This window comes from Notamacropus eugenii, chromosome 2 (assembly GCF_028372415.1).
Source record: "Notamacropus eugenii isolate mMacEug1 chromosome 2, mMacEug1.pri_v2, whole genome shotgun sequence".
NCBI lineage: Eukaryota > Metazoa > Chordata > Mammalia > Diprotodontia > Macropodidae > Notamacropus > Notamacropus eugenii.
In genome coordinates, this window is record NC_092873.1 from 423490729 (window position 1) to 423511167 (window position 20439).

General features: G+C 37.7%; 1 protein-coding gene across 7 annotated transcripts in view; it reads left to right on the forward strand.

Annotated features, from left to right (window-relative positions):
- PTPN14 (protein tyrosine phosphatase non-receptor type 14) overlaps positions 1–20439 on the forward strand; it is a 251790-nt gene that overhangs the window by 172969 nt on the left and 58382 nt on the right. For all 7 annotated transcript variants that reach the window (XM_072647849.1, XM_072647846.1, XM_072647852.1 and 4 more), the window contains 3 exons: positions 5312–5382; positions 7727–7814; positions 16508–16596. In XM_072647849.1, coding sequence (XP_072503950.1) covers positions 5312–5382; positions 7727–7814; positions 16508–16596 — 248 coding nt within the window. The remainder of the gene's footprint in view (positions 1–5311; positions 5383–7726; positions 7815–16507; positions 16597–20439) is intronic.

Below are 20439 nucleotides of genomic sequence, written 5' to 3' on the forward strand. Positions count from 1 at the left end.
CTCATCTTTTAAAAACAATAATGTAGTTAACAGTAATGACAACATTTGAGTTGGTAACTGTGTCTGAAAAGTTAGCACAAAATGTCAGCAGCTCAGATGTTGGTGCTTGGTGTAAATTGTTATGAGGTCTTTTCATCAGGAGTTGGTATTCTTTAGACACTGAATTTTCCAAGACATTCTGCTAGGTGCTAACTCCATGCCTGGGACATAGTTTGTGCATAATAAATGTTACCTGACTGACTCCCTACTAGCTGTACATTCTTGAAGCCTATCTTGAAACATAGAACAAAGGTGATCAGGGACAGCGATTGATTAACAGATTTTGTATAGTGCCTTTAATGTTATGTTCCAGGGGACATTTTAATAAATTACTAGGTGGTGATTTTAAACTCTCCATGTTATAAACATATTTTCTAGCTTTAATCTGAGCATTGAGATAGAAAATTCATGACGCTGGTGAACCAGTGAAAGGCTGTAATTAAATAATGTGAGTACATGTGGAGTTTCAGTTGTTTTGGACTGAACTTATAATTTTATCAGTATAGAGATCTCCTGGTGAAACACTCTACCGATGCAGATTCAACATCTGCTCTCCAGTGTACAGTCTTAGAAAATTGCCTGGGACTCTGAGAACTCAAGTAACTTGACCTGGGTCACATACTCAGTGTTTGTCAAAGGTGGGACTTGAACTCAAGTCTTCCTGACTCAGAAACCAGATTTCTGTCCTCTACCCCATGCTTCCTCCCCTGGCAGACAGACAAAGTGAGGTATACACTTGTTAGGGGGAGGAGGGGGTACAGATTTCAGTTCCATTTGATCTTTAAAGATTCCTAAATGTGTCATGGCATTTTTTCACCAGTTGAAAGAACAGAGTTAAATGGATAGTAAGTATATCCCATAGGTGAGTGGTTATGTACATGCATTTTTCATTAGCACAGTGCCACTCTCACATTTTTCTGTGGCAGAGACAAATACTGAAGGGAGGCCCAGGAGTTCTAGACAGAGACAGGTTAGCTAAGTACAATAGCAGACTCTGCTGTTCTTGTTGGTTAAAGCCTAGATCTGAGGTTTTGTAAAATAGTTTCTTTACCCTCCACCCTCCAAAACTGCTTTATTTCTTTTACTCTCTTAAACTCTGGCTTTTACAAAATGATGCACACATACAACTGAATCTGTAAAATGCATGGTATATTTGCTACTCAGAGTAAACCTGAAAATGCTCTAGGATTTGGAACCTACCATGACAGAAACCACTGTAGTCAAAGGATGCAAAGAAAGCATGTTGAAGTTTGAATGTTTAAGTGTATATGATTAGTTTCCAAAAACTCTGTCTCTCTATGTACAAGACAGTTTTCAATAGTTGATCTATATATATCCTGCCCCCCTGCCCTTACTCTAAAATGCATCATGGAGTAATTGATGGAATGCTAGGCTTAAGTCAGAAAGATCTGAGTAGAAATCCCACCTCTCAGATTTCTTAGTTGTTTGACCACGGGAAAGTCAATCTCTTTGGGTCTTAGACAACTCTCTAAGACTACAAGAAATGGAAGGGTTGTAGTATGTGTAGGTGGAAGGAGCCACATGGAAGATTTATACTTTCTTCTATAGTAAGTTGTGAAATTCATAGCTTAATATTCAATTTTCTTCCTTCAATTATCATAGCTATTTCCTGGCAAATTCTATATGTCTAGGTGAATTATCCTTAGTAATTGTTTTATTTGATCACACTCTTTTGGTTCTCTCCTGGTGTTCCCTTCAGAAATCAACATCAAAATGAAGAGCTAAGTGATGATAGGTCTTCTTTTTCTCATTTGATGTAAAGGTGGGAAGAATCTGGAGCAAAGAACAAAGTTCAGCTCTGACCTTGCCTGCTTGGGGCAACATTGTATCACAGTAGAAGTGCTGGACCTGGATTTAGGAGAGACTTGATGGTTGGTCTTGCCTTTGATGCTGACTATGGGACTATGGATAAGTCACTTGACCTCTAAGAGCCTCATCTCTTTCTCCATCTATAAAATGGGCATGGTAATTATGCCTAGGAAGGAGAAAAGCTCATGTATCCTCACATGGTCATGCTACATTTGGAAAGTTCTGTTCTTCATGTCACATTCAAAGAAGGACATTGATAAATGTGAGGAAGGCAGGCTGGATGTTGAAGGGTCTTGAAATCATGCCATATGAGGATAGATTGATTTAGTTTGAAGGAGAGAGGACATAAGGGGAACATAATTGCTAACTTCAAGAATAATGCCCATCTGTTTCATAAGGTTGTTGTGAAGATTACAGAATCACAGGATTTTAGAACTAAAAGAAACCTTATTGGTCATCTAGTCCAGCCCATAACTGGAAACAAACAGTCATATATTGCTTGAAGACATTCGATGATGAGGGTACATTCCAGTTTTGAACAGTTTTCCTTGTAATAACTCTAAATTTCTGTATGATCACATGTGATTATGGCTTTTACATGTTTTTTATACTCTAGGGTATGGTAATTGCCAATTATTGGCTTTTTTAAAATGTTGGATTTATTGATCTAATTATGTGCTGTATTCCCAAGTAGAATGTAAACTCCTTGAGAGTAGGGTATATTTTTCACCTTTGTGAATAAATATGATACCTAGTATAATGCCTTTTATATAATAGATGCTTAATTGCTAAACTGGAAGGTATTTACATTTACTTTTTAAAATTAACATGGAGAGTCAGACATGCTTCAACAACAATAATCCCTCACTTAATCTTAATCTCTTCCCTTTCCTATTCCTTCCTTTCCCTTCTCCTTTTTCCTTACTAATTCACTGTTGAGTGAAATGTATTTCTGTAACCAACTGTGTGTGTGTGTGAGTGTGAGTGCGAGTGATTCCTTTCCTTGGACAATTTTCCCCTCATCCTTTTCTCCTTATTTGTATAAACTTCTACTCATGTACCCCAATTATGTGTGATAATTTTTTTCCATATTTCTCCCTCCTTTTCCCATCTCACATTGTATTCATCTTCCCCTCTCTTTCCATTCTTGTTTTAATATCTTCAACATATAAGAGACACACCTAGGCCCTCAAGATAATTACATTTCTATGACTCTGGATGATGGCAAAGTTCCAATGAGACACATGTATTATCTCCCCATTTTAGAATGTAAACAGTTTATTCTTGTTCAGTCCCTAAAGATTCTTCATTCATGTTTACCTTTCTCTTGATTACTGTGTTTGCACTTCAAAGTTTCTGTTCAGCTCTGGTTTTTTCATCAGGAATGCTTAGAAATCCTCTTTCATTAAAGATTCATTCTTTTCCCTCTAAGAGGATTATACTCAGCTTTGTTGGGTAAGTTATTCTTGATTGTAAGCCTGTATCATTTGCCTTCTGGAGTATCATATTCAAAGCTTTCCATTCCCGCATAATGGTAGATGCTAAATCATGTGTGATCCTGACTGTGGCTCCTCAGTACCTGGATTCTTAGCTTCTGGTTACCTGCGTTATTTTTCTCTTTGACCTAGAAGCTCTAGATTTTGACTATAATGTTCCTGGAAGTTTTAATTTGGGGTTTCTTTTTAGAGGTGACTGGTGGATTCTTTCTAAGAGACTTGAGCAATTCTTTTTAATAATTTCTTAACATATTATGTCTATCCTCCTGTAGTCATAGCTTAAAGGGTGTCAGTCCAGTGATTCTTAATTTTTCTTTCTTAAGTTTGTTTTCCAGGTCAGTTATTTTTGCCATGAGATAACTTAGATTTTCTTCTATTTTTCTTGCTGCCCTATGAAATCATTAGCTTTTATTCAGTCCATTTCATTTCAGAGCTTTCTGCTTGGGCAAGACTTTGTACCTCTTGTGCCAAACTATTAATTCCTTTTCCAAATCTTTCTTCCATAGCTCTTATTTCTTCTCTCAGTTTTTCCTCTAGTGCTCTAATTTCATTTATAAAAACAAGTTTTTGAACTTTTAAAAACTCTTGCTAAATCTCTTCCATGAATGTTAGTTGAACTTGGACACAACCTGTGTTTTTCTTTGAGGCTTTGCTTGTAGATGCTTTGGAATCATTCTCTTCTTCTGGGTTTATGTCTTGAGTTCTCCTGTGATCATTTTATGGTAGAATTTTTTTTTTTTGTACTGCTTATTTTTCTTACTTCCTTCATGACTTTGGATTTTATGTTAGGGACAAGTTTTCTGTATTTTCAGAAGGCATGGTCTGAGCTTGTGCTTTCTCAGGTCCTTCTGCTGCTCTCTTGAGGGTAATGAGAATTATGTTATTCCAGTATCTCAGAGATAACTCAGGCTGGGGACCTGCAAACTTTTAGTTTTTCCTAAGTGATCTGATTTAGGACAGAGTCTGATAACCTGCACTTCCAGGCTGAGCTCTGCAAGTTCCTGACCCGAGTTTGTGTCTGAACAACAGATCTGTTGTGGGCTTGCTTCCTTTGGAATTTTGAATGACTACTGCTAGACTTATCCACTATCATCTTCAGAAACTTTGCTGGTTCAGAGTAATAGAGCTGCAGATTACTCTTTGGACTGATACACCTTCCCTGTGTTTTCTACTGGAATGGAAACTAGAACTGAGACTCCATTCTGCCCTAGGCAGCAAAGCCAAACAGTCAGCTATTTGCTTCTGAACTGACTCCTCGCAAATTCACAAGCAAGCATGCAACAAGTGGCATAGGGCCTGTTGCTGTTCCTTACCCAGGAATGCCACCTCTAGGTTCAGGTACTCTCCCTGGTCTGCCCTGGATTTGTGACCTGGAACTGTGTAGTGAGTGACAAAGCTGACATTTGGCACCTGTTGCTGTGATCTGCTAGGAGGATAGGGCCCTCTGAGCTGCATCTGGGACTTCTGCTTTCCCTGGTGCACAACCTCTGCCTGTGCTGGAATACTCCATGCTGACCTCCTCCCCCTACTTCCATTTACTTTGAAGCAGAAATTAGGGATTTTACTCTCAGTCAGAGGTTTGTATGATTTCTAGTTAGCTTACATGTCTTAGTATTATAGTAAGTGCAAGGATACTTCACACATTGAAGTTGGTACAGTTATAGGAAAAATAGGAGAAGACTTATACCCTGCCCTCTGTGAGCATATAGTCTATTTGGTGGTATAGAACATGAATAAATGCCTTAAGAGACCTTACAAAACTATCAGCAAAGTATACATCATCGTGGCACAAAAGAAACCTTAAAAGAGTTGAGAAATATATGCCATTGGGTGAGTTTGTTCAGGTATGATTTCCTGGAGAGGTGAATTTTGGAGGAAAGCTTTGAATTGGGGAAGGATAGAAAATGTCAAGATCTTTATGTCGCTTGTTGGTGTCTATTCTGTAGGACTTGGCACTGGAAGAAGCTGTCCTGGAGGAGCTGACCCAACAAGTGGCCCAGGAGCATAAAGCACACAGGTAAGGGAGAGGTAGGATGGGGGAAGATGTGTGATGACTGTGAGAAATGAAATCAAGAAATAACAAAATGATCAAGTACATACTTTGTGCAGAGAGCTGGGCTAAACACTGGGGATGCAAGTAGAAAAGCAAGACTCTCCCTCCTGGCAGAGCGCTTACATTCTCAAAGGGGAAGACAACACTTAGATTGGGGTTCAGCCACAAGTTAGAAGGAAAGGTCTAATTGTTCTTGGGGTTCAGAAGCAAGACATCTTCTTTAGTGTCATTGATAAAGCATTGGTAAAACTTTATCTGGTTCTGTGTTGAACCATTTAACGGTGCCAAGGACTTAGCTTTTGAGAACTTTCTTTTCTGGATCTTTAGTAGGTCTTTGGCTACCACAATAAATGTCACAATAAAGTGAGTCACATGAAGTTTTTCGTTTCTCCATGCATATAAAAGTTATATTTATATGATACTGTAATCTGTCAAGCTTGCAATAGTATTATGTTTAAAAAATTATAATTAAAAAATACTTTATTGCTAAAAAATACTAGCCATCATCTGAGCTTTCAGTGAGTCGCAATCTTTTTGCTGGTGAAGGGTCTTACCTCGATGTTGATGGCTGTTGATTGATTAGGGCGGTGGTTCCTGAAGGTTGGGGTTTCTGTGGTAATTTCTTAAAATAAGACAATGAAGTTTGCCGCGTTGATGGACTCTTCCTTTCACTTGAACACTTAGAGGTCATTTTAAGGGTTTCAGTGTTGTTGAATTTCAATATTGTCATGTCTTAGGGAATATGGAGACCCAAGGAGAGGGAGAGAGATGGGGGAATGGCTGGGGATAAGTCAGAACACACGCAACATTTTTCGCAGTCTTATATAGGTACATTTGTGACTCCCTAAAGCAATTACAATAGTAACGTCAAAGATCACTGATCATAGATCACTGTAACAGAAATAATAACATTGAAAAAACTTGAAATGTTGTAAGAATTACCAAAATGTGACAGGAGACGCAATGTGAGCACATGTTGTTGGAAAAATGGTACCCATAAACTTGCTTGACACAAAGTTGCCCCAAGTTTTCAATTTGTTTGAAAAAAAATCTTCAAAACCCCAAATAAAGAAAACTCCTTTGTACCTATATAGGTTTATATCTGTATAGGGTTAGAATTAAAAGTAGGTTTGGAATTAGAGGTTAAGTTAGAATTAGGTTGTAAGGGTAGAAGGAGGCTGATACAGCAGGTGGTTACCAGTTTATATCTATACAAATTTTTCCGCCGATTGCCTCTGAGGCCAGGCTAGACTCTGGGCTGGCATTCTAGGGGCTTTGCTATGGAAGGCTATGTTTAGCATAGCCTTCAGTAGCGCAGATTCTTAATGTCCATATGTTAGGATGTATTAACATCCACATATCCTTACTTCTCATACATACTCTTGCATTGTCAGCATAAAAGATCAAGTTCAAGAACACATTTCAGTCAGTTTGTGATTCAGTCCTGTGTTATTCGTTCTTGAAGTTTTAAGTGTTGTTGGAGGTTGTACTTTTAATTGTTTTAGCCTACTCCTATAGAGTCTTTGATGGCCATTTGGCTGGAGAGAGTCAGGGGAAATCTTTATTCTGTGGATTTGTTCCATGTGCTGTCAGTACTGGAAACTTCCTGACATTCCCTATCCTTGAAATCCTGGGAGTGTGGGCTAAAAATATTGTTTTGAGTAGATATCTCTAGGCTTAGCCATGTTACCAATAGTGACAAAGATCAAAGGGCTAGACTTGGAGGGAAATGGTGAGAATCTTTGAGTCAAGGAAGCACTAGAGAGCTTGATGTCACTGAGAGTTCTAGAAGCTCTTCTAGGCTATTACAAAATAAACATCCTTCCCATCCTATCCCATCCCATCCCATCCTTCCCTTCTATTGTTAGAGAGCAAGTGTAATATTTCTAAACTTTCATCTTGATCTTTTGCATCCAAAAACAATGTTTTCATATTTTAAAGGTAGTGGAGAATTATCCCAAATATAGGAAATGGCTTATGTTAGCCTTGAGCAGGCTACTTTATTCACAAGCCCATTTGGCATAAATTTTTAGTGTTTACAGCACAGTACTCTCTCCAAGAGAAGATTTTATGTAGCTCCTTTTACATTCTCCTGCTTAGTTAAAGTACACTCCAGGGAGGAGAGGTTCTTGGAATTATGGAAATGGGTGACCAAGTGGTGCATGATATTATTCCAACCTTGTGATGATTGCTACTCCCAAATCGAACTAGCTAAACAGTTATGAAACTTGGCATCATGAGGGTCAAATCTTCCACTGGCTTTGTCCTCCTTAACTGTTTCCTCCTTTTGATACTATTTTGGTTCTAGTGGGATCCTGCCAGCGGAAGCTGAACTCATGTATATCAATGAAGTGGAACGTTTGGATGGGTTTGGACAGGAAAGCTTCCCTGTGAAGGTAATGTACTCTGGCTTTTCCTTTGCATGGCTTTCTCAGAAAAGGTGCAGAGATTTCTAAATTTTAGAGGACAAAGACTATGCTGTCCTCTCTTGCATATTATCCCTGGTGCTTTACACAGTGCCTTGCCTAGTGTAGATAGTCAAATGTTCATTAAGCGAATAAGTGCTTTATTTTGTGATAAATAAGATTTGAGTGTCCAGTGACTACTGTAGAATAATTTCTATTTCTTATAAGTATTTTTCATTTGTTCTCTAATTCAGCAGATATATGTTGAGGACTAAGTTCACAGAACTCTTCTGGATGCTGTGGGGATACAAAAGGGCATAAGATCATGGTCTCTTTTCCTAGGGATCTTAAAATCCAATATGAAAGACAAGATGTACAGATATCAAAAGTTAAATAAAAATGAAAAGAAAGGAAGTATCATGCATGCTGCTCATTTAATCCATAAGATTTTATGAAATATCGATATAGTGGGCAATACAATAGGCCCTGGGAATAAGAGTAGAAAAAAATGTCTCTACTTTTAAGGAGCTCACAGCCTATTGGGGGAAATGATGTGTACACATATAAGTAAATACAAAATATATGCAGTATAAATACATAGTAATTTTGTGAGTGGGGAAGAGAGTAGGCACAGGCATGGCAGAGGTAGAAAGTGGAATGGAGTAAAGGCCATTTAGAAGATGTCTCTTAAGCTGAACTTTAAAGGAAAAAATTGAGATTCTTAAAGTCAGAAGTGAAGTGGAAATCCATTCCAGGCATAAGAGCTGACCTTTGCCAAACCACAGAGGCAGAAGATGGAATCCTATGTGGAGCATAAAGTGCTAAAAATGGGAGTGATAGGCAGTAAAACTTGGAGAGGTAGGTTGGAGACATGTTATGAAGAGATTTAAATGCCAAAAGGGGGAATTTGTGTTTTATACTTGGTCAACAGGGAACCAAGGAACCTTTTGAGGAAGAAAGTGATATGGTCAAATGAGTGCTTTTTACAAATCAGTTGATAGCTGTGTTGAGTATTGGTATCAAAATCAAACAGAAAAAGGGCCACTAATCTATACATAAGTGAACCCTGAAGGTTTCATATCAACTTAATTTTAAAATATACTATTATCTATGTTTTATTGTATTTTTATTTGTTTTGTTAAATATTGACAAATTGCTTTTTTCCCCAAGTAGTTATGTCGATTTTATTATATGTGGGTGAAATTTGAGGAGTCCACTAACATCAAACTATGAGGAGAGAGTGTATGTGTATTTTTAAAAAAATATTATTTATTTCTAAAAATCTTTTTTTTTATTTTGAATTTCAAATACTCTCCCTTCCTCCCATTCCTTTTCTACCTGCTGAGATGGAGAACAATATGATATCAATTATACATGTGAAATCATGCAAAATATATTTCCATATTAGTCATATCCAGCTACATTTTCATCTTATTAAGGCTATTCTTGAATAGGTTTGTGGGCTGCATGGGCCATGTGTTTGACACCTTTGATACAGATGATGAACTAGAGAAGGGAGAGACTTGAGGTAGGAAGCTATTGACACAGTCCATGAAAGAGGTTATGAAGGCTTTAATTGGACAGTGATGGAAGATAGTTGTGTGAATGGAGAGAAGGAAATAGATATGAGAGATGTTATGAATGTAAAATCGGCAAGATTTCAAATTAATTGGATTGCGGGAAGGGGTTAAAGAGAAGGAAGAATCCAGGATGACTCTGAGGTTGTGAACCTGAGTACCTAAAAGAATGAAGGGACTTTCGTTAGCAAGAAGAAAATTAGGGAGAGAAGAGGGTTTATGGGCAAAGATAATGAGTTCTGTTTTGAACATGGTGAGTTTGAGATGCTTGTGAAACATATAGTTGGAAATATCTAATTGACATTTGGTGATTTAGGACTGGAACTCAAGAGAGAGACTAGGGCTGGATAGATAGATCTGAAAGGCATCTGTGTAAAGGTTCTGATTGAATTTGTGAGCGATAATGAGCTTATCAAGAGAGAGGATATAGAGGAAAGATAGCTTTGGTGTACACCCATGGTCAAGGGGAAGAAGATGGATAAGAATTCAGCAAAGGAAATGGTGGAAGAGAAATCGGAGAGGTAGGAGGAAAATAAATCAAGGTCACTGTTATGAAAACTCAGAGAGGAGTGAATATCTAGATGGAAAAGGTAGCTAATATATTGCAGAGGGATGAAAAATGATAAGGACAGAGAAGAATTCTTAGTGTAGTAGAAAGAATGCTAGACTTGAAATTTAAAAACCAGAAAAATATTGGTGTGAAAAATCATGGGTCTTTGTTTCAGGGTGAAGCTTGGGGCTGTTCAGCAGTTTCCCCAAAGCAATCATTTCTGGGTCCAGTTCATTAGTCATCTTTAGGGTTATTCCAGGATCCATGTACTGATGGAAAACCTCTATAGGCTATCTGTCTAACTGCATTTCATAGTATGGACAATTGACATTCTTCATTTTACAGAGGAGATGTCATAAAAAGTATTATCAAAGACTGCCTGACTGGAAAAAAGGAGATGGGCTCATTACATAGCAACCATGGTAGCCTCTCTTCTCCTTTGGTACCCCTATGAGGTCAAGAGATATAGAGAAAAGCCCTTAGCATATTGAGTTGGCCTCTTGTGAAGAACTTATGTAATGACCAACAAGAGGTATGCAGGATAGGCAGAGACGGATTGTGACCTGCATTGTTAGATTCCTACATAAGTGGATAGATTCATTTAAGTATAATGTGATATAAAACTCAAAGCAGCCTAAAATTTTATAGCCACAAATTTACAAAATGTGTCTAAGTGTACACACCAAACATTTATCAGCCTTTGCTGCCTATTAAAATAGCTATATACTCATTTGAAAAATGAATGAATTAATCATTGTTATTTATTTACCGGGCAGACACTTTGCTATGCAGCCATGGCAAGGAAGTAGGCAAATGGCTATTTCCCAAGTTAATATAAAGTATGTATAATTAAAGATGGCCACCTGGGACTTCTTGGCTAATATTTGTCTCCTTTTTCTCATCTTTTAGCTTATAAGCGCTCCTTAGTAGGTAAATGTGAACAAAACATTTCTTTTATTCAGTTCCGTGAACCCCTTCTTCTTTTCTGTTTTGTCTGCTCTTGTCACAGGGAAAGGCATCAGACATGATACAGAGAACACAGTTTCTTAAGGCAAGAGAATATTGTGCTTCTGAGCTCAAGGCCAAGTTTGGTTTTTCTTTCCATCAGTCCTATCCCCCTTCCATAGAAAAATGGAACTAAATACCACTAGCTCATTCCAATAATTTCAGACCTGACTGCAATTTCATGACAAGCATTTCACATAGAACTGGCTTCATTGTATGGACTATAAGTGGCCTGTTCCTCTTTATACATGTGCAATTTGCTTTAATGTGAACTACCCATGTGTATCAGAGGGAGCATAAGAAGGTGGCTATAGCTTGTGAAAATGGCTAAATGGTCCTTTTTTCAGATTTGTTTAATTTTCTTTTGTGTCTCTGGTGACTGCCCTTTGTAGGGCTGTAAGCCATTTTCCCAGCAATAATGCCTTATGATGCCATCTGCAACCTACTTATATTTCAGCAGCCCACATACTGTTATGATATGCTGGGTCACTGAAAAATTAAAGGAAACTTTTCTACTCTTTCTGGAAAATTGACTTGCCAACTGCCAGCTATTTTGCTTGTTTTAAACTGGGGGTGGAGAGCTAATGTTTCCCCTATGTGCTGATTTAAAAGTTTGGATTTTTCTCTTATTAATAAAAAAAGTTGGTATTGAGATATTTTGAGATTGGAGCCAGTATCAGGGAATAGAAACAGCTAGGACATTAAGACAGGCCTTCTTGTTAATGTGAGCTGCATTACTAAGTTTTCTTTAAGTGGGAAAATCAATGAAGACCTTGATGCCATTTCATTTTTGCAAGTAGAGAGACACTACAAATTTCTTTTGGTGGCACTGTGATTTAGTAGAGTTTCTAATTACTCCCTTTCTTTACCTTCATTTTTTGTGAATCAAGAAACTTTCAGGCTATGGGATTATTAGAATCCCCATGATGGTAGTTGAAGGGATGGTGTAGTCAGAGCCAAATTAAGTTAAAGAGCAGTCTGAGGAAAAATATATCCCACCTTCATCCCCCTCCAATAAAGTATTGCTTTTCCACTGTATTGCCTTTTTGGGTAGTGAGGGTCATAATTGACTTTATAAAGTAAATGGTTAGTAGATATTATAAATTGGAAAGAAAATTTTCTAATTTTTCAAAAGATTAAACATATCCTCATCTACTGTCCTGTTCCAGGCATAGCTTCATCTAAAGCTTTTCAATAGATGTAACTACTTTCCATACTGACTTAATGTTTCCTAAGATTAGCAGTGGAACCCTTTGCAAAATATGGCTTGTAGGCTTCAATTTTCCATGGAGAATGATGGTTTCAGATTAGAAAAACTAAAGGAGAATTGCCTGGAATTTCTCTCCATTGTTCTGTTAATTGTCAATTTATATGATGGGAATATGACCATAGTATAGTCAATAGCCTGGGCTAGGTTTCGTTGAGCCTCTCACATACACTAATCATGTGATCATGAGCAAGTCCTTTCATCTAGTTTCTTCGTTACCTAGTGGCTCTTTAAGACTCTGAGATATAGATGATTTGCTGATCTGCACTGGTAAAGGAAATCGCCATCCTGGAATTTCTATAAGTGGGTGAAAGCATAGGTTAGATCTGTATTGTCCTCCTAAAACTTACATGCACATACATATATCCATGAAACAGAGAATGCAAAATATTGGAGTTACAAATTATCTTTTTATTTTATAGAGTAGAAGCTGAGATCCTTAGATATCCTTAGATATTCCTGACCATTTCTGTGACCTTTGCTTTCCCTACTTCTATACATTCTTCTATTTTATAATCTACATTTAAATCTATTCTTTTTCTTGAAATCTATTTTCTCTGCTCTTTCAGAAGCATCTTCAAAAATATGCATTCCCTTGAACCATTTTCTGCGTTTACTACCATAGTTAACTCCCTATTCTAATCATCATTATATTTACTCTTGTTCAGATCTGAATTTTTAAAAAAGGTAATAGTCTTACCAAGTAAGGAACTTGAGTTCTTTATGTATGTGTGCATGTTTAACAAAAAGATCATATATTTGGAAGTTCTGTACACAACGATAATTCTGACCCCCTTTTATTTTTGGCCTTACTACTTGGGTCCAGGAGTTCATCAGTGCCCCTTCACCAATACCAATCATAATCTCTTTATAATTTCTTACCCTTTGTAATTTTGATCTATATCATGCTACATACCACAAATCTTCCATTGAGCCACTGTTCCATTTCCTGGAGGTCTTCCTTTGGTTTCCTACATATCTTGGGCCTATCAGTGTATTACTTGACTATCAATCATCTCATTCTTTTTAAAAATTATTTTTAATTTATAAAAATTGACCTTTTCTCCTTCCTATTGAGCCTCCCTTATTGAAAAAAAAAATCCCCTTGTAATAAATATGTATAGTCAAGCAAAGCAAATTCCCACATTGGCTGTATCAAAAAGAATATATAGGTAGTATGCTTTATCACAAGTATTTTGGACAGGTTCCTCACCCTTGGTTCTGGAATTGTGGCTGGTTAATGATTAGAGGATTTAAGCCTTTGAAAGTTGTCTGTCTTTAAAATGTGGTTATTGTGGTATAAATTGTTTTCTTCTTTCTGATCATTTCCCTCTGTGTCAGTTCATACAAGTCTTCCCAGGTTTTCCTGGAACTATCCTTTTCATAATTTCTTTCACTACATTCCACCACATTAATATACCATAGCCTGTAAAGCCATTCTCCAGTTGAAGGACAGCCCCTTAGTTCTCAGTTGTTTACCACCACTAAGAGAGATACTGTAAATATTTTTGGATACAAGAGTCCTTTTCCTCTTGCTTCTGTTCTCTTTGGAGTATAGACCTAGATGGTATCACTGGGTCAAAGGGTATGTATGATTTAGAAAATTTCAGAGCATAGTTCTAAGCCACTTACCAGAAAGGCTTGATCAGTTCACAATTCTACTAACAGTTGAGCAATGTCCGTGCTTTCCCATAGCCTCTCCAGCATTTTTCATTTTGCTTTCTTTTTTGCTCAACTTTGAGCAAAAATCTAATGATTTTGTGAGGTAGTATTTCAGAATTGTCTTAACTTCTAATTTCTAGTGATCATTTTCATATGATTATTGATAAATGATTAGACTTCCCTTGAAAACTGAAAACTGCTTGTTCATGTCCTTTGACCATTTACCAGCTGGGAATTCTTATTCTTGTAGATTTAAATCAGTTCCTTATATGTTTGTAATGGTAATTTAAGGATAATGGCAGTTGGGCAGAAGAGTTAAAGATCTTCTCTGTCCATAATAGACCTCAATACTTTTGTTAATTTCTGTTGAGGCACCTGGTCAGAGGGTCCTGCCGTTAGGCTCTGAAAAGTGTATAAATATTCTGAGGTGAGGTTTTACTTTGGGGGTTACTCATGGTAAGTGTTCGGTCAGATGAGGCTCTGGGTAGCTGTGTAGGAACCCCCTGGCTTTGAAAACCCAGATGTTGGTGCTTCTCTCTCTGGTAACTACATATGTATGGTCATACAGACTCTGTTGATCTGTATTGTATGTATTGCTTATGGTCAGACAGTTGGAAGCCCTGTCTGTTGGTTTTTATTTCACTGTATTTTCTTTGAAGTTCAGGGTGCTTACTTTTTCCCCTAAACTAAGTGAATGATATATGTGCTTGATTAAAGTTGTTTGTTGACCCTTCAAAAGTTGCTTTCCTTTTAGAAAAGCAGATCTAAAAACCTGAACAGAAGGCTCTCCTGTGTATGCTGGTGTCCTTGCTGTTACATTATGGTGTAGTCATCAGTATTGGGGTCCTTGCTGTGACAATGTTATAAATGTTTATCAGTGAAATTTGCTGCAGAGATTTCCCCCTCCCCATTTACTTGCTTCTTTTCTAATTTGAGATAAATTATTTTTTTTAATACAAAAACTTATAAAATTCTATGGTCCATTTCACCTTCTGTGATCCTCACTATCCCTTGTTTGGTCATGAATTCTCTTATCTTAGCTATAAATCTGACAGGAAATTTCTTCCTTGTTCTAATTAGTTATTGATGTCATCTTTTTGTCTAAATCATGTACCCATTTGGAATTTGGTATATGATATGAGATGTTGGTTTATCATTTTTTATTCCTCATATGTAACTAGCCACCTCCTTTCCTGGTTATATATGTCCTTGATGATGTTTTTCACAACAGCTTGGAAGAGTAAGTTGTTGTTGGCAATATGCTATGTCCTACTTACACCCAACCTTTCCCTTTCCTTTGCCTTTTGTCAATGGAAAGCTTTGGTTATACATTCAACTCTTCTGAGATTGTAGTATTACAAAGATTACGTCCATGAAGTATCAGGGGAGATGCCTTATCAGTGTTATTGCATATGTCAACTGGCATATCAGGTCTTGTTTTATCTCCTAGTCATGCTTTGATATATCTCAATTGTACAAAATCCACTTTGTAAAAAGATGTTGAAGCATCTTTGATTGCTTACAAATTAGAAATCCTACTATTACTACTTGGAGTAGAACAACCGCTGGGAAATATGATGGTGACGGATCAGGAGATACTTTTGATACCAAATACAGGTGTTGCAGAATCTCTTATTTGTATTTCTCTCCCCGGTTACCTTGGATCTCCTTTGCATATATTGATATATATGCGTGCTGTCTTCCAGGTTATAGCCCTTTGAGGTTAGGGATTGTTTCATTTTTGTCTAGCTTGAACATTTAGTACAGAACTGGGCACATAGTAGGCACTTAATAAATGCTTATTGCCTGATGGAGAGGTAGATGGGGGGAGCAGGGGGCCATATATTAGTGATTCCTTTTCCACTGACCCCTAATATTTGTTTGCAGTGCTACCTTTCTCTTAATTCTGTCCTATGTATAATCTTGTGGCATTCTTAAATAACTGTTCAAACGTATCTCAGTGACTTCTTTAGGTTCAAGGACCCTAAGTGGAAATAAGCAATATCCAAGGCTACTACTGCCTGATCTAAAAGCAAATGCAAAAGAGAAGTAAAAAAAGAAAGGTTTTGGGAGAAGGGGGGAAGTAAAGGAAAAGGAAAAGAAGAGGGAAGGACAAAAAGAAAAGGAATAGCTGCATATGGTGTTGGAAAAACAGATCCCCACCAACAGTTGGCAGGTGGTGAATACCTTTATCTGGAAGACATGTAGCAATAGACTCTATCCTAGGAGCAGCAATGTGTTGAAACTTTTTATTTTCTAGCATCCACTAGAAATATATCCTCATTGCCATGATACCTGCCATGTACACAAGCTATTTATTTCATGAGCAAAATGGAGAAATAGACTAATAGAAATTGAGAGTTGGCAAGGTCCTCCATGGCCACTAAACTCAACTGTACATAATGAAGAATTTTTTCTCCATCCTACTTGAACAATGGGCATCTAGCTTTTCATCAAGATCTCCAGTGAGGGTGGACCTACTGCCTCCCAACAGACTGAAATGTAGATACAAATCTGCATTGTATTTCATGGAAACCAAGGTTCCCTTTTACCAAATATATCCTTTGTATTATTTTTTATTCTCTCTCCTCTTTCTCTCTCTCTATCTCACTCTTTCTCTTAGGATAATCATGGAAACAATGTGCACCTGGGCGTTTTCTTCATGGGAATTTTTGTGAGAAACAGAATTGGAAGGCAACTATCAATACACAGGTAGGGCTGGGCTGACAGTTTTTGTTTTTTCTTCTTGTTTTGAGTTTCTTTTCTTCTGATACTTAAAATAATGAAGTTAAAAAATCAGAATTAGTTACCTGAGTTGCCCAGTAAGTAAACCTAGTTCTTTAATCTATGGTTCAAGAAGATGGATTTCTTTCAGTTGGTAAGGGAAATTCCTTGTATGACTGAGCAGTTATAGGGAAATTGTTCTTTCCTTTTTATATGAGAACACTGGAAAAAAAGGGCTTTTTCCTCCTCCCCCTTGGATTCAGGGAGCCCGTTTTTAATGCTCTATAGAGCAGAGAGGGGTAATTGGGTTTTGAGTCTGCATTGCAAGCACAGTGCCTTGTAGTTAGTAGGGGCTTATTCAGTGTCTGTTGAATTGGATTAAATTGGCTAATTGAGAGGAAGGGGATGATAATAATTGCTCTTATTTATAAAATTCCATAAGGGTTATAAAAGCTTTTTATGTATATTATCTCATTTGATCCTCACAAAAACCTTGTAGCATAGCTACTATTATTCCAAAAGGAAGGCAGTACAGTGCAGTGAGACCATGACCAAGGTTCAAATCCTGCCTTAGATGCTTGTGAAGCTAACGGGCATCTGAGGACCCTTCCAACTTGAGATTTAGGATCCTTTGCCTGAGAATTCAAACCTGAGTCTTTCTTAATCCAAGGCTAACTCTCTATCCACTAATCATATTACCCTAACTAAACAACTTGATTATCGAAATGGAGACTACCCATTTAGTTTATTATTCATGAAGAATTTTTCTCCCTTTGCTTACCAATCAGAAAGCATTTAAGATTCTCATTTTATTGTTGTTAAGTCATGTCCCACTCTCCTTGACCCCTTTGGGATTTTCTTGGCTAAGATCCTGGAGAGGTTTGCTATCTCCTTCTCCAGCTCATTTTTCAGATGAAGAAACTGAGGTAAACAGGGTTAAGTGACTTGCCCAGGGTGACACAGCTAGTAAGTATCTTAGGCTGGATTTTAAGTTCTTCTTGATTTCGGGACCAGCACTCTATCCTCTGTGTCATCTAGTTGCCCTGAGATTCTACTTACATTAGCAGTATCTTCAACTCCTAAAGATGACCATGTGACTATCAGGAGCCATCTTTGTACCAAAAGCAGATAGATGACTGATACCACTAGCTAGTTTTTTAGTGTCATAAGTCTATAGGATGATAGAAATAGAGTGGGCTGGGGCCTCAGATGCCATCTAGACCAGTTTTTTCCCTCTTTTATTGTTCATAATTATTCCTTTTCCCCTTCTGTATCACTACAATTACCATAAGAAGAAAAGGGATAATTATGAGCAATTTGTACTGCCTAATTTAAGGACTACTTTTAGTTAGTCTTTTCATAACTTACATATGTGTAGAATAATCAAAGGCAGATCGCAGGTAACCTGGAGAAGTCTGCAGCTAATCAAACAGCAAGTCTGATCCCAGAGATGAATATAATTTTTAATACACCTCTTCATAGGTATTTAGCCAACATGAGATTAAAATTATGTTTAATTTATGGACAAAGTAAGGCATGTCAGTGAGAATAAAGACTTTGTTAGATTGACTCGGTATGAGTCATTACCACCTAAAATTATGGAGGAGGGGTTAAGGGACTTTCCCTTGTCCCAGTGGTAATGAGTGTCAAAGGTGGAATTTGAATTTCTGACTGTGCTTTATTAAGTATCTTTCTCTAAGCTCATTTTAGGATGAAATGTAGTGCCGCTATAACACCCTTATTTTGCTAATGGATAAAGGGATGTTGTGGAGGTGGCTTGTAGTCTCAGTTATTACCGTTGCTTCTTTGGAAAGGTTAAAGCCCAAACACCCGACCGCCTCTTTTACTGTTGGGTAATTATGTTTGAACCATCTAGTGACCAGAGGATAGACTTTGGTAGCCATTTTTGAGGTCTGATTAAGCCAGATTGTCATGCCGTAATTATTAAGCACGGAAATGAGATGCATGAATAGATTTGGTAAAGCCAAGAAAATGCTGGATTTAAGAATTTTGAAAGCCTGTTTTGGGGCCTTTGTGAGTTTGGGCAATATATTTGCCATTCTGTGTCTGTTTCCTCATCCCTCTGAGATTAAAATTTTCATTATCTTTAATCCCTGAATGTTTTTTTCTTTCTTAAAGACCAGCCTTAACACTAAATCACTCTGGCTTTTATTAATTGGCCAACAATAGGGCCCTGGCCAAGCCCTACTTGGTCTTTGTTTGGGCCCTGGTTGGCTCAGAATGAATGTAAATGTCAGTTGTTTCTATTTTAGCCAGAAATCCTGAGGGCCTTCTCCTTCTGGATGGATGATTTTTTTTTTAACTAGGTAAAGAGATCATTCTCTGTCTCATTTATTACCTAGCCTTAATCACTGAATGGGTATTGCCTCAATCAAACTGAGATCTGTTAAAGACCTTTACTTAAAAAAGCCAAGGTCTCCCACTGCATCCAGGGCCATCTCCAGTTCTCTGATCCATATCTTGCCACTGGACCCAGATGATTCTGGAGGAGAGAGTGAGGCTGGTGACTGTGCACAGCCCTCTCTCACTTACATCCAACTCACTTGCATGTCATGGCATTGCTTCCCTGATGTCATGGTCCTCTTAGAGACCAAAGGACAAATGGCAACAACCACTACAACAAAAATTTCATCCCTCTACTCAGCAAACTCCAGTGACTTCCTTTTGCCTCCAGGGGCCAATACAGACTGCTGTGTTTGACATTCAAAGCCCTTCACAACCTGGGCTCCACTACCTTTCCAGTGTTCTTACACTCTACTCCCCAACACATACTGTCCAATCCAGTGGCACTGGCTTTTTGGCTATTCTGGGACTAAGACACTCCATCCCTTGGCTCCAGGCATTTTCTCTGGCTGTTCTCCATGCCTAGAATGCTCTCCCTTCTCCCCTCTGCCTCCTGGCTTTCTTTAAATCTCAACTAAAATTCTGCCTTCTACAGGAAGCCTTCCTCAACCCCTCTTAATTCTAGCACCTTCCCTCCCTTAATTATTTCCTATTTATCCTGAATGTAACTTGCTCTGTATATATTTGTTTGCATGTTATCTCCCTCATTAGATTGTAAGCTCCTTGGAAGAGAAGGACTGTCTTTTTTCTCTTTTTTGTATTCCTAGCACTTAGCTTAGTTTCCAGCACATAGTAGGTGCTTAGTAAATGTTGATTGATTGAACTTAAATGGGGGTAGATTGCCTCAGCAATTTCATAGGGTGCAATAAGGATCAAATTAGATGTGCTTTGAAATACATAATGTTCTCTTCAGACAAGATGTGGTATTATTGTATGAGAGTGGTCTTTTAAGACTTCCCAGTGCTGCTGATTGAAAGTGTTTCCTTGAAATCAGTCTATCCTTTTCTGCAGTTGTCTTCCTCTGTGCAGTTCCCCCAGTTTTTCCTGCAGCTTGTTGTTGATTCCTCTGTATCTGTGTGTGGTACCCTCTCATCAGTTTCTTAATTTTTGTGGTTGGTTTCTTCTGTAGTTTTTTGACTAATTTTTGCATACTTTTGTACAGCAAACTCAATTTGTACTTAGGTATTTCTTTCTCCCTCTCCCTATAAGCAACAATGTCAAGTTTAATGAGTTGCATTTTGACAGTGTTACTGTATAATACAAATATCAGCAGTGCTGGGGTTTTATAGTATCTCCTCCTAGACTCTTTACAACTGTAAATATTTTTAAGAAAATATTGGGACCTCTTTTGCACTTGACATATTCCATGGGCATCCTCACTTGAAAATCATATTAGCAACATGTATATTTGAGAGATAATCCCCTTTATATCAAGAGTTCTCTAAACCATTTGCTAGGAAAAGGTTT